Below are 14783 nucleotides of genomic sequence, written 5' to 3' on the forward strand. Positions count from 1 at the left end.
AATTACTGAACTCCCCCCCGCCCCCACCACATCTATGCAATTCCGTAACTGTATCAGGATTGAAACTGATATTTGTCAACTTTCGCCCAGATCTTATCTTAATATTAGCTATGGGATAACTTTGACAGCCGGCCTGCTGGCAAGGTATCAGGCAAGCTGAGAACCAATCTGTATGCGACTGGCAGAACAGGTCTTTAGGATAATGACAAAATGAGAGTTTGCTAGAAAACTAAGATATATTGTTAAAAGTTATTAACCCGTATTTGTGTGGTAAAATCACCAGATAGCAGGGTACAAAGGTATGATGTAACTAGAACAGGTACCTTGCCATAATGTCACTTTGCTTCATACTAATTCATTTGGGATTGAAAGCATTTGATTGGAAAGATCTTTACTGAAATCACTTTATCACATATAATAAAAAAATGGATCTCTCAAATATATCAGACTCTTTTAATGTACAGAGGACAAAAATGAGAAATGAAGCAAATAAAATTTATCAGATATAATACTTCTGCATCATTGTGGGGCTGGCACAAGAGCAGCTTCTATCTATGAGAACAGTGGCTATCATTAATTTTAATTGGGGGGAGGAGCATAATAATTAACTTCCAGGCATGGGAGATAACGAAGGGGCTGCCAGGAAAATACCAGATGGTCCATCACTTGCTCCATAATCTTCTTTTTAATTTTGCACCTTTAATGAGTAGATGATGGACAAAATCTCCAGGAAAATCTGGATCAGTGCACTGAAAGTGTTTAAAGAAGCAGTAGCACCATTGACGTGACAGAGGTCATGCTGCAGTATACATGAAACACTGTCAGAGGAAAGCAGCGTCTAACCTCAGAGAGCCCCACAACCTAGGCATGACATCTAAACTTCTGACAAACTTCTATAGATGCGTGGTGGAGATTACTGGCTGCATCGCAGCCTGGTGCAGAAACACCAATGCTTTCGAACGGAAAGTCTTACAGAAAGAAATGGATTCGGCCCAGTACATCACGGGTAAAACCCGCACAACCATTGAGAACGTCTGCATGAAACGCGGTTGCAGGAAAGCAGCATCCCTCATCAGAGATCCTCACGAGCCAGGTCATGCTCTCTTCTCGCTGCTGCCATCAAATAAAAGGTACAGGAGCCTCAGGACTCACACCACCAGGTTCAGGAACAGTTATTACCCCTCATCTATCAGGCTCTTGAATAAATGGGATAATTTCACTCAACTTCACTTGCCCCATCATTGAAATATCCCACAACCAATGATCTCACTTTAAGGACCCTTTATCTCATTATTTATTGCTATTTATTTATATTTGCACTTGCACGGTTTGTTGTCTTCTGCACTCTGGTTAATATTTCCATGATCTAGCTATAGTTATTATTCTGCTGATTTGCTGAGAATACCCGTAAGTAAATGAACCTCAGGGTTGTATATGGTGACATATATGTACTTTGATAATAACATTTACTTTGAACTTTGAACTAATCATAGTGAAGAACGTCAACAACCAATAACCATCTTAGAAGCCTGCCTAGGGAAATTTTGGTGGTCTCAATGCTAACACTCTATATTATAGATTATCAAATCAACCATAAGGTGAACTTCAAACAAAATTTAAGGAGGGCAAAATTCCAGAACACAACACACAAAGTTCATCACACAACCAATCAGTGACAAGACCCCCCCACTCCCTACATCACAACTGAGTTTCCATAAAGATGGCCAATCAGTGGATTGATAAGTATATAAAGGCCAAACACTCAGAGGACACAGCCCAAATAAACAGCACCCTGATGATGTCTCCTTGCATGGCGATGACACATTTGCAAATGGATTGCCAAGATCGGAAAACAACTCAACCCAACCACTGAATAAAGAAATAGTAAAAAATAATACAACTGAAAGGTAAAAGTGTGAAGTGAATTGGTCTAATTTGAAACAAGCAGAACAGATATAAAGGGTGAAGTGGCTGCCTCTGTGATGAAATTCTGTCATTTTTTTCCTGAAAGAGCATATAAAAGTGTGAAAAAATGATAAACAGTAAAATTGTGGGGGGGAAAAAAATCGCAGGAACCAGTGATAACAAGAATGTGAGGCTTTCTTGTGAACTGTTATTGCACAACAAGTCTATTTGATTAACCTTGTAGACTATAATAATTTTCAATTACAATAAAGGGACAGGCAAATCAATTTAAAATACCAATAACTCGGTAGATTTTGATTAAACTATATTAGACACAGTAAAATTGTTGAGCTTACCTTCCAGAGCATCATCTCCAACTTCTTCATAACTCTGTAAATAACAATAAGTTTGTTTCAACCGACATATCCCAATGTATTTCTGGTACCCTCCAAATCCCACACTTACGGTTATTTTGTCTTTTTGCTACTTGTCCACACAAACTTTGCAGAGTTTGCTGTCTGCGACGCTCTTGCTCTTTCATTGATCCTGTTTACAAGTACTATTCTATAGATCTGCTTGAGTATGCCGCAGGAAAAAGAATCTCAAAGATATATGTATGCACTCTGATGATAAATTTTACTTTGAACTTTGAAACTTTATCCTAAATGATCTTGTCAGCAGTTGCCCAAATGGTGGGACCTTGTGAAATTGTTAGTATTAATTTAAAAGTAGCACAACTTTGCTGACAGTTGGGAGAAGTTCCTCATAGTAGAAATGTGTGCTAGCAAAGCTTTGTTTAGTAAGGTCAAAATAATTCATTAAGTGGTTAAACTTTGTTGCAGTTAAAATTCAAAATTAAGTTTATTATCACTGATATAGCTTGTAAAATTTGTTGTTTTGTGGCAGTGCAGTGCAAGACATAGAAAATTACTGTAAGCCACAACAAGAAATATATTTTTAAAAATACACAGCAAAAAAGAGAGCAAAATAGTGAGGTATTTCCCATGGGTTCATGGACCATTCAGAAATCTGATGATGGAAGGGGAAAGCTGTTCCTAAAACATTGAGTATACCCCTTCAGGCTCCTGTACCACTTCCCTCTGGTAGTAATGAAAAGAGGGCATATCGTGGATCATAAGTATCCTTAATGATGGATGCTGCCTTCTTCAGGCATCGTCTTTTGATGGTAGGGCAGCTGATGTACACGACAGGGCAGGCTGAGTTTACAATCCTTTGCAGCTTTTCGCTCTTAGCCCGAAAAATCGACATTTTTCCTTTCCGTTGATGCGACCTGACCTACTGAGCTCTCCCAGCATTCTATGTGTGCTGTTCTGGATTTCCAGCATCTGCAGAATCTCTGTATGATTTGCAGCTTTTTAAAAAATCATAATGTTTACAAAACATCAAGGGGACAGTGGAACAATGGATAGAGCTACATGAATAATGTACAGAACAAGAGTGATCCAGATAAATGATCTGCAGAGAGGAGTTCAAAAGGGGAATTTGAAAATAATCAACTGAGTCATACAGATTGTAATAAGTATTAGAAATGGTGACAAGTAAACTACCAGTCATAAAATAATCATTTTTAAAGAAGCTGTTCCTGAATCATTGAGTGTGTGCCTTCCGGCTCCTGTACCTCCATCCTGATGGTAGCACTGAGAAGAGGACATGTCCTGGGTGGTCGGGTCCTTAATGACGGATGCTGCCTTTTTGAGGCATTGCTCCTTGAAGATGTCCTGGACGCTGGGGAGACCAGCATCCATGATGGAGCTGACCGAGTTTGCAACTTTCTGCAGCTTCTTTCGATGCTGAACAGTACACAGGACAATGATGCAGCCAGTGAGAAAGCTCTTCATAGTACATCTGTAGAAATTTGCAAGTGTCTTTGGTGACATACCAAATCTCTTCAAACTCCTAATGAAATATAGCTGCTGAGGTGCATTCCTTGTATCTGCATTGATTGGGCCCAGGATAGATCCTCACAGATGATGACACCCAGGAACTTGAAATTACTCACTCTTTCCAGTTCTGATCCCTCTATGACTGATGTGTGCTCCCTTGTCTTACCCTTTCTGAAGTACTTTTGTCTTACTGATAATTCAGTGCAAGGTTGTTGCTGTAACACCACACAACCAGCTGATCTATCTCACTCCTATATGCCTTCTTGTCACCATATAAAATAGTTGTGTCATCAGCAAATTTATAGATGGCGTTTGAGTGGTTGTGGGTATAGAGAGTGTGGAGCAGTGGGCTAAGCACACATCCTTGTGGTGCGTCAGTGAGGTGGAGGTGTTAACAAAGCCTTCTCTCTCCTGCCTTCTGGGAAAAGGCACCGAAGCATTCCGGCTCTCACAACCAGACTATGTAACAGTTTCTTCCCCCAAGCCATCAGACTCCTCAATACCCAGAGCCTGGACTGACACCAACTTACTGCCCTCTACTGTGCCTATTGTCGTTTATTATTTATTGTAATGCCTGCACTGTTTTGTGCACTTTATGCAGTCCTGGGTAGGTCTGTAGTTTAGTGTAGATCTTTTCTGTGTTGTTTTTACATAGTTCAGTGTAGTTTGTGTATTGTTTCATGTAGCACCATGGTACTGAAATACGTTGTCTTGTTTTTACTGTGTACTGTACCAGCAGTTATGGTCGAAATGACAATAAAAGTGACTTGACTTGACTTATTTCTGATCCGCACAGACTGTGATCTTCCAATGAGGAAGTCAAGGATCCAGCTGCAGAGGGAGGTACAGAGGCCCAGGTTTCGGAGCTTTTCGGTTAGAACTGTAGGAATGATTGTGCTTGACTTTGAAATAGCCAGAGAGTTAGCAGATGGTAACCAAGTGTGGGAAATAAATGCTGACCATGCATGTATTAAACATAATCAGCAAATCATTAAAAACTCCAACAACAAAAGAAAACTAAATGCATCACTATGAGTGGTAGAAAGATGTAGCAGTGCGACTAATTCGGGCACTATTTCACACAATTTGCAGGAAAATACTTCACCTTTAAACACAGAATCATTCAACCAACTTTAGCACTGCCATATACTCATCAATTACAATGACATTACTTTGTTAGAAATTAATTTTTCTGAACTAAAAATACACTTTGGAAGGCAAACAATGAAGGATATTTCAAAGTGCCCCCACACTTAACAGATCACAGTAAAAAAAAGATACCATTGAAGAATGTGATGATTCTCTATTTCTCTTGATAACTGTGGTGTAAATGTGGTACCCACAAATAAGTAGCTCACAGCTGATACATAATATAAAACACATACAAAATAGGAGCAGGAGTAGACCTTACTCTACTATTCATTAATTTTGCTGATCTGATTGTTGGCTTTAACACCATTTTCCTGCAAGATCCCTGTAACTCATGATTTCCCAAATCAAAAATCTATGTCAGCCTTAATGTCTCCGGGGTACAGAAATCCAAAATCTCTCAACCTTTGATGATGTCGCTGAGACTGGAGGACCTAAGTTATATGGAAAGATTGAATAGGCTAGGGCTTTATTCCCTAGAACATACTGCAGAAGATTCTGGGGAGTTTTAATAGGGGTACACAAAATTATGAAGGGTATTATGGTGAGACCGCACCTAGAATATTGTGTGCAGTTTTGGTCCCCTAATCTGAGGAAAGACATTCTTGCCATAGAGGGAGTACAGAGAAGGTTCACCAGATTGATTCCTGGGATGGCAGGACTTTCATATGAAGAAAGACTGGATCGACTAGGCTTATACTCACTGGAATTTAGAAGACTGAGGGGGGATCTTATTGAAACTTTTAAAATTCTAAAGGGATTGGACAGGCTAGATGCAGGAAGATTGTTTCCGATGTTGGGGAAGTCCAGAACGAGGGGTCACAGTTTAAGGATAAAGGGGAAGCCTTTTAGGACCGAGATGAGGAAAAACTCCTTCACACAGAGAGTGGTGAATCTGCGGAATTCTCTGCCACAGGAAACAGTTGAGGCCGGTTCATTGGCTATATTTAAGAGGAAGTTAGATATAGCCCTTGTGGCTAAAGGGATTCGGGGGTATGGAGAGAAAGCAGGTACAGGGTTCTGAGTTGGATGATCAGCCATGATCATACTGAATGGCGGTGCAGGCTCAAAGGGCCGAATGGCCTACTCCTGCACCTATTTTCTATGTTTCTATGTAGAGATAGGGTAAATGTAAGCAGTCCTTTTCCACTGAGGTTGGATGGGACTACAACCACAGGTCATGGGTTAAGGGTGAAAGGTGAAAAGTTTAAGGAGCGACAGAAGATGAGAGGTGACCTGATAGAGGTGTATAAGATGATGAGAGGCATCGATCATGTGGATAGTCAGAGGCTTTTCCCCAGGGCTGAAATGGCTGCCACAAGAGGGCACAGGTTTAGGGTGCTGGGGATTAGGTATAGAGGAGATGTCAGGGTTAAGTTTTTTATGCAGAGAGTGGTGAGTGCGTGGAATGGGCTGCCGGCAACAGCGGTGGAGGCGGATACGGTCGGGTCTTCTAAGAGACTTTTGGATAGGTACATGGAGCTTAGAAAAATAGAGGGCTATGGGTAACCCTAGTAATTTTAAGGTAGGGACATGTTCGGCACAACTTTGTGGGCCAAAGGGCCTGTATTGTGCTGTGGGTTTTCTATATCTCTATGTAAAATGAGGAGAAACTTCTTCACTCAGAAGGTCGTGAGAGTGTGGCACAAGCTGCCAGCACTAGCAGTGCATGCAAGCTTAATTTCAACATTTAAGAGAAGTTTGGATAGGTACATGGATGGTAGAGGATGGAGGGTTGTAGTTGATGGGAGTAGGCAGCTTGAATGGTTCAGCACAGACTAGATGGGCCAGAGAACCTGTTTCTGTGCTGTACTTCTCTATGATTCTATGACTATCAAAAAAAGTAACTCAGCATTTCAGTTTTAAATGAATCATCTTATATCCTACAACCATTCCCTTCAGTATAGATTTGCCCACTAGGGAAGATGTCTCCCCTTTCAAATCAGCTCCCATTTCAATACTAATACTTCTCATCCTCCTAAACTGGAAACATTTTCCCAAGAGTGGTCTCATCAAAGCTCTGCTGTAGCAAGGCTTCCCTACCCTTTCTACTCTAACCTCTTAAAACAAAGGCCAACATTACATTTATGTTGCAAATTAAATGCTGTGCATGACATTAATTGCAGTCTTTTGAACATGTACACTCAGATCTCTCTGAAGCGTTCATTAGAGTGACACCACTTCATTTGGTTCTGCTTTAATATTCTTCCTATGAAAGTGAGTAGAAAATTTCCCTGCATTATCCCCCATTAGTCATCATTTTGTCCATTCATTTGTTACATCACCTCCAAATTGTTGATTAACTCCAAACTGAACTTTCAAAGTCATTCAATATAATTTGTACTTGATAGCTGTCTTCACCCACAATATTTATAAACTAATACAGGATATTGGAAGAAAGCAATAAAGACAAAGAGTGTAGAGGGCTTATATACTCAGTGGTCACTTTATTAGGTACACATGCTGATAGTACCCTGAGATTCATTTCCATGCAGGCATTCAGAGTAAATACAATGAAGCCTAATGAGGGGGGGATCTCATAGAAACATTTTAAATGTTAAAAGACCTGAACAGATTAGATATGGCAAAGTTATTTCCCATGGTAATGGATTCTAGGACAAGAGGGCACAACTCCAAGATTGAAGAACGCCCTTTTGGAACTGAGATGCAGAGAAATTCCTTTAGTCAGAGGGTGGTAAATCTGTGGAATTATTGGATCAGCCCATGATTGAATGGTGGAGCACTCGATGGGCCAAATGGTCTACTTCTATTCCTATATGTTATGGTCTTATGGTCTATGCTCGTTAATGCAAATATCTAAATCAGCCAATCATGTGGCAGCAACTCACTGCATAAAAGCATGCAGGCATGGTCAAGAGGGTCTGTCATTGTTCGGACCAAACATCAGAATGAGGAAGAAATGTGATCTAAGTGGAATGATTGCTGATGCCAGACAGGGTGGTCTGAGTATCTCAGAAACTGCCGATATCCTGAGATTTTCACGCACAACAGTCTCTAGAGTTTACAGAGAATGGTGTGAGAAACGAAAAAGCATCCAACGAGAGGCAGTTCTGTGGGTCTTGTTAGTGAGAGGGGTCAGAGGATAACCACACTTTACAACTGTGGTGTGTACAAGAGCATCTCTGAATACACAATATGTTGAAGCTTGAAGTGAATGGGCTAAAGCAGCAGAAGACCATGAACATACACTCAGTGGCCACATTATTTCATAGACGAGGTACCTCATAAAAGTGGCTGCTGAGTGTGAAAAATGGGAACAATTCTTTTGATCAACCTAACATGTAGTAGGTGGTGGTCTAGTTCTCTAGCTTTTCAAAAACATTACCTGAATGGTACTTGGTGTATAACCATACTGTTGGTAGCTGTAGCTGTAACTTCCAGTGTACTGATCATACCCCCAATGAGTATAGTAATTCTGGTATGGTTGGTAGTACTGGCTGTAGCTATAAGTATACATCTGGCTGTAGTCGGGTGCCTTCACTACACGATTTCTGAAATTTAAAAATATTTTTACCTGTCACATTACAGTAAAAAGATAGTTCCTGAAAAATAAATATGTGCTTTTAAATAGAGACACAACAACAAATTATCTTTTAAGCTGTAATTGACTGTAATTATTGCCTCTGAGAATTGGATATAATTTTACTAATTAAGTGTTGTATACTTCAATGGTGTTACATCTGCAAAATTAACTCTTCTACAAAACCTCCATTCTTTATCACTAATGTAAAATGTTCTGGGTCTCTGCACATTAGTGTTAAAGCACATCGTGAAATCACAGCTTCTTACCACTCCAACTAAAACTAATCATTGTAGATAAGAACTTTTGGGATACGAATGCATTTGAGTAACACGATGCAATTAATCTAGTGCAGTGTTTTCTACAAATTGGGCAGCAGGGTGGAGATACGTCTCTACCAAAAGAAGTACAAGGCGCTCCTTCCCTCCGCTAGCCTGTAGGTCACCCTTGGGCAAGGGGTAGCACCTGTTTAGCCCCAGATCAGGGCCAGGTGAAGCCATGGGAGCAGGTGGTGGACGGTCGTATGAGCAGGCGGTGCAGATCACAAGTCCTGGTTATACGACCACTGACGCCAGGCAGACAATCTCTGGAGAGTATTGTTAATGGCTGGGGTCACCTGTCTTGTAAAGACACTGCCCAGAAGGCAAACAATTTCAGTAGAAATATTTGCCAAAAGCAATCACGGTCATGAATGGAGAAAGGAACAACAGCATGAACTAGGTTTTCCCCTCGGGCATATTAAAGACAGACAGAAGACCATGATTGCCCACGTCAAACAACATGGCACATAATCATGATTCTACAAGTGCTTAGATATAAGCATTGCCCCAAACTTTTCTAAAGGACTATTTTAAACTTAATAGTGCAAATAAAAGGTTCAGAAAGATAGTGTAGGAAGTGCAACACCCAACCTTTGAGCTACTTACGTTTTTGGTATTGCTACACTCAGTCTTAAAGCTTTCCCTCCAATGCCAATAGCGCCTTGACACTCAGCAAGTGCACGCTTCTGTTCAGCTTCATCTGAAAACTTCACAAAGCCGTAGCCTCTAAAAAATAAAAGGGGAAAAAAAATCTGAAAAACATATGAAAAACTGAAAAACCTATGTTTCATTTCTTACCTGAATACTTTGCCTGTGTACGACAGCTTTTGAATTGGTCAACCAAAGTCCCTCGGATATTTTACCATGCACACTTAAATGAAGTTTGAAGTAAATTTATAATCGAAGTACATATATGCCACCATATACAATCCAGAGATTAATTTTCTTTGGGGGGATACTCAGCAAATCTATAGAATAGTAACTATAACAGGATTAATCTAAGATCAGCCAGAGTCCAGTGGACAACAAACTGTGCAAATGCAAATATAAATAAATAGCATTAAGTAATGAGAACATGAGATAAAGAGTCCTTGAATGTGAGATCATTAGTTGTGGGAACATATCAATGAAGGGGCAAGTGAAGTTGATTGCACGTGGTAATACATAGCATCTCTCTTCCATTATATGCCGGTAATATTAAACCTGATTCTGATTATACGGGACCAAGTTGGAAATGAATGGGGATTGGATGGGTGAAGAAGACTGAACAAAAGAGAAAAGGGTGGCCAAAAGAAGATGGTGCACATCAGAATTAGAATCAGCTTTAATATCAACAGCATAATTCATGAAATTTGTTAACTTTGCAGAGGCAGTACAACGCAAAACATAATATATAAAAATACCGTAAATTGCAGTAAGTGAGTGTGAGTGAGTGAGTGAGAGAGAGTGAGAGACAGAGAGAGAGGGTTAAGTTAAATAAGTAGTGCAAAAGCAGAAATAAAAAAGTAGTGAGGTAGTGTTCATGGGTTCAATGTCCATTCAGAAATCGTATGGCAGAGGGGAAGAAACTGGTCCTGAATTGCTGAGTGTGTGGCTTCAGGCTTCTGTACTTCCTTCCTGACAGTAGCAATGAGAAGAGGGCATGCCCTGGGTGATGGGGGTCCTTAATGATGGATGCTACCTTTTTGAGGCACTGCTCCCTGAAGATGTCCTGGATACTATGGAGGCTAGTATCCATGATGGACCTGAGTAATCTTACAACTCTCTGCAGCTTACTTTGATCCGGTGCAGTAGCTGGTAACAGCTCAGATTGAAGCAAAGCCCGATGCAAACTCCCAGGCAGTCCTCAAGCCTCAAGTTAAGGCATGTTTCAATATCCTCTCGAATCAAGTAGGCCCAGTAAAACAATTGCCTTCGCTGCACTCACACTCCATGCGAGGAACATCACACCGCCAACAAATTCAGCCCATGGAATAGGGGGAGCATAATCTTCACAGATTTGCATTAGCTAAGGAACAGGGAGAACATAAAAACTCCACGGAGTGCTGCTGTAGGCAACACTCACATCACATTGTTGTGACTAACGTCCAGTGACTATGATAAACAGCGAGCATTACCTCATATTCTGTCTGTGGCGCACTATTCACAGTACCAATGCACTGATTTGCTCCATCTATACACAATATCGTTTAAAATATTTTTCGTTGAGATATCACAAGAAAGGTTATGATCACTATGACCACTTCTAGAATATGGATGACATCATTCAAAGAACACTGAACTTAACACTAATATATTTTTAAAAACTGGTACGTACTTGGAGTTTCCCAGATTGTCCAATACCACTTTCCCTCCTCTACACGTGGGATACTTTTCAACGAAAAACTCATAAAGCATTCCATCATCCACTTCTGGTGTTAAGTCTCCAACAAACAATGAGTATTCAGGACTAGACAAAATATATGAAAAGCATTAATCCCCAAGCATTAAATGTGTTTGAAGCATTGACTACGAATATGACTCCAAATACGTTAGAGAGAAATTCTGATTAATTTTCTGCAATAACTGTATAAGGTGAAAACATACATAAACATTGTTACTGAATTCCAAACACCTTGCTCCATTAACAATTTTAATTGTTTTGCAATGTGTTTTAATTCAACTATTGGTTGCTTTCTATGCTTAGATACTGATTGTAACTGTTCACCTCAGTGTATTGCTGATGGTCATCAGAAAATTATGTAGAAATTTGCCATTGCTGAATAAAATCGGCATCGCTTTACACTGGGCTGAGTATGAACACTACCTCAATTTTTCTGAAAATACAACAGCTACTTTTATGCAGGTAAAAATCCTGAGGGAAGTGGTAATATATCCGTAACCTTGAAGTCTTTATGAATTTGTAACTTTGGTAAAATGTAATGTGACAAAATGGAATCTGTGAAATCCCATGGTGCTTTGTTAGTTTGAATTGGAGGCTTATAAGTCTGTGTGTATGTGTTTTATCAAGATGTGTGTTTTATAACAGGATATGTGTGCGTTTTATGGCAGGAGGATGTTTTGACAACAGAGAAAAACAGGACAGGACGCAGCCTCTAAAGACAAATCAAACAGATGACAAGACCTAGAAACTTTGTGGATAATGGAAGTATGCCATTATGGAATGGAGCAACCTAATTAATTTTGTATAAGTATAAAAGTGGTTTGTTTGAGCTATAAGATTGAAGCTATTTTCCAGACCATAATGTGTGGAGATATCTTCCCTTGGAAATAAATAATAAAATGTGACTATATTTTCATCCACTCTGAATTTGTTGCAGTTTGTTTCTGTGCATTAGAAAACCTAGCTGAATGGTACATTGCAGGGACTTTACAAGGATTTAATCAAACAAATTTGACACCAATTCACAGCAAAAGATGCTGGGGGTGGGGGTAGTAATTAAATGTTTGGTCAAAGAGATTGGCTCTAAGAAGAGCCTCAAAGAAGGAGAGAGAAATGTGAAGGCTTGGGGATGGAAATTACAAAGGCTCAGGACAGATGACTGACCATTCAGGGTAGGGTAAAGGCAGAGATGGATGGGTAAAAGATAAGAATTGGGGGTAAGCTGAGCTGAGGTGAAAATTGGGTTTGGAAGAATTAACAGAAAAAAAATCATTCACACTGGCTTGGTGGAACATGATACTGATTAACAAATGAACCTAGCTGTTGTGAAAAAGCAGAGGATGTTGACCACAACAGCTTGGACTTCTTCTGGAATTAAGAACGACACAGAGAGGAGAGTTTCAACAGCAGTGGGTTGATGAATAGGCACAGATGAGTGAAACAAGCGAGTCTTCCTAACTGCAAAAATACAGTTAGAAGTTCAGCTCATGAAAATAGGATGCCATGGCTGCAAAATATTTTTACTAGTTCTAGTTCCATCTGAGGCACTTGAGAAAGGACTTAATAATGAGAGAATATTTCAAATGTTCAAAATGGTTCAATTTAATATTAGAGAATGTATACAACATACAACCTCAAATCCTTACACATCGTAGACACCCACCAAATGAGAAACCCCAAAGAATGAATGATAGTTATATCTGGACCCAAGCATCCGCTCCCCCCACTTACAGCAGAAGCACCTGATTCCCTTGCCCCTGACACAAACTATGAACTCTGCCTTCCTGAAGTTCAATTGATGGATGCAGACCAAGAGTCTAATAATATCCTATGACTGCTATTTCCACACAGTTTAATCAGTAAGGAATCTGGTAGGTCACAGTGACAATATGGGGATCCAGAGGTAGTGTTGCAGGAACCTCAGGCTTTATACTTGTCCATGAGGTGCAAGGTTCCTACATGTTTTGTGGATTAAAATAGAAACTGAAATTACAATCATCTCTTTCACATCCCCCTTCCTGATGGTGCGGCCACCTTATCAAACCCTTAATTCTATTTCATTCATTACTGTCATTTCAGCATTTTATTTTGTGCTACTATACTTTAGACCAGTGATTCTCAACTGTTTTTTTGGCCACGGCCCCCTTAGGAAATCTTCTCAGGTTCCAGGGCTCCCCTTTCAAACAGGAATACAACACAAACAGATAGACAGAAAATCATTTATTATTGAACACCAAGAAAACTTGAACATTCCAACATACTGGACAAAACTTGAAAAAAGACTGTATGAAATTAAATATCTATCAGGCCTAATGTGAACCAAGCTAGGTGCTTTTCTGTAAGTTTCATGATATCGGGCTGCAAATTAGACAATGACAGTCAGAGGTCACCTCTTATTGCAGTATCAATTCTGTTCCTGGATTTTGTCAAGGAAACAACCTTGCAGAATCCACTCTCTACCAGATAAGTTGAGGGAAAGGCAACAAAAAAATCTTTGGGCTTTTTCCCACAGTATTGTAAATTTATTCGGCAGATCACTCTTGATCCAAAAATCTTTTTGAAACTGACTGAACTGACGACGTGCAGTTATATCACTCTGCAGATCAATCAAACTCTCTTGAATTTCTGCCTCAGCTTGGGTGGGTTGTTCTTCAAATGAAGTATGGCGATAATGGATGCGAGAACCCTCGATAGAATACGTTGGCCCGGTGCAGTCTGATTTGCGACTGACTCTGAAGTGAGGCCGTGTGGGAGGAGCTTAAGCAATGAATTTACCAGGTACGCCAAATTCAAACAGTGTGTTGGAAAGATATTATAAACAGAAGGGAAACTACTGACTCCAATGAAGGTTGCTGCTTGGGTATTTCATCCGTTCAGTTACCAGGGCCCCCATAAACACTTGGGGCTCCCCTTCTCACAGTTTTCAGTCTGTGGCCCCCTTCAAATGTTCCAGGGCCCCCACTGAGAATGGCTGCTTGAGACCATTCTGTTAGTTTGCATTTGTTGCTATATTTATTGTTGTATTATTAATACTACAATAGCAGTAATTATACTATGCAGGTTGCAACGTCAAAACAGCAAGCTGTTGGCCTCCCATCTTGTTGTGGCAGGAACATTATCTCTCTTTTCCTCATTGGGGAGAGAGGGGGCCTGTTGAGATGTTGAAGTGTTGGGAAGGACAGTAGTTTCTGATGGACTCTAGATCACGGTCTCTGGGGACTTACTACCACATGGTGTGCGGTGGGGGGGGGGGTGCTGCTTTCACTGGAGTAATTGGGGGGAGAGGGGAGGGTTGATGCTTTTGCTAATGCTTGTGTGTGGGAGAGGGAGAAGGGGAGGGGTGCTTTGGGGTTCTAACGTTTTTCTGTCATTCATTCTTTGGGAATTTTTTCTCTCTGTTTCATGGATGTCTGCGAAGAGTGAGAATTTCAGGTTGTATACTGTAAACATTTGCGATACTAATTGAACTATTGAACTATGTATAATTTGAGCTTCCACAGGCCATGAATTTCATTGCACGCTGGTGTATACAACAATAAAATGAATTTGAAAGGATGAGCAAACTGACTACAATAATGTGG

General features: G+C 40.2%; 1 protein-coding gene and 1 long non-coding RNA gene across 6 annotated transcripts in view; one reads left to right on the forward strand and one right to left on the reverse strand.

The window, feature by feature from the left end:
• Positions 1-12168, forward strand: part of LOC140715925 (uncharacterized) — a 76214-nt gene extending 64046 nt beyond the window's left edge. Inside the window, exon 4 of the long non-coding RNA XR_012096220.1 lies at positions 11871-12168. This is a non-coding gene — a long non-coding RNA (uncharacterized lncRNA). The remainder of the gene's footprint in view (positions 1-11870) is intronic.
• The window catches only part of LOC140715922 (tRNA selenocysteine 1-associated protein 1-like), a 40658-nt gene that overhangs the window by 11744 nt on the left and 14131 nt on the right, over positions 1-14783 (reverse strand). For all 5 annotated transcript variants that reach the window (XM_073028468.1, XM_073028466.1, XM_073028469.1 and 2 more), the window contains exons 5-8: positions 11137-11268; positions 9426-9545; positions 8305-8470; positions 2262-2295 (exon numbers count right to left, since the gene is read on the reverse strand). In XM_073028468.1, coding sequence (XP_072884569.1) covers positions 2262-2295; positions 8305-8470; positions 9426-9545; positions 11137-11268 — 452 coding nt within the window. The remainder of the gene's footprint in view (positions 1-2261; positions 2296-8304; positions 8471-9425; positions 9546-11136; positions 11269-14783) is intronic.

This window comes from Hemitrygon akajei, chromosome 24, assembly GCF_048418815.1.
Source record: "Hemitrygon akajei chromosome 24, sHemAka1.3, whole genome shotgun sequence".
Lineage (NCBI taxonomy): Eukaryota > Metazoa > Chordata > Chondrichthyes > Myliobatiformes > Dasyatidae > Hemitrygon > Hemitrygon akajei.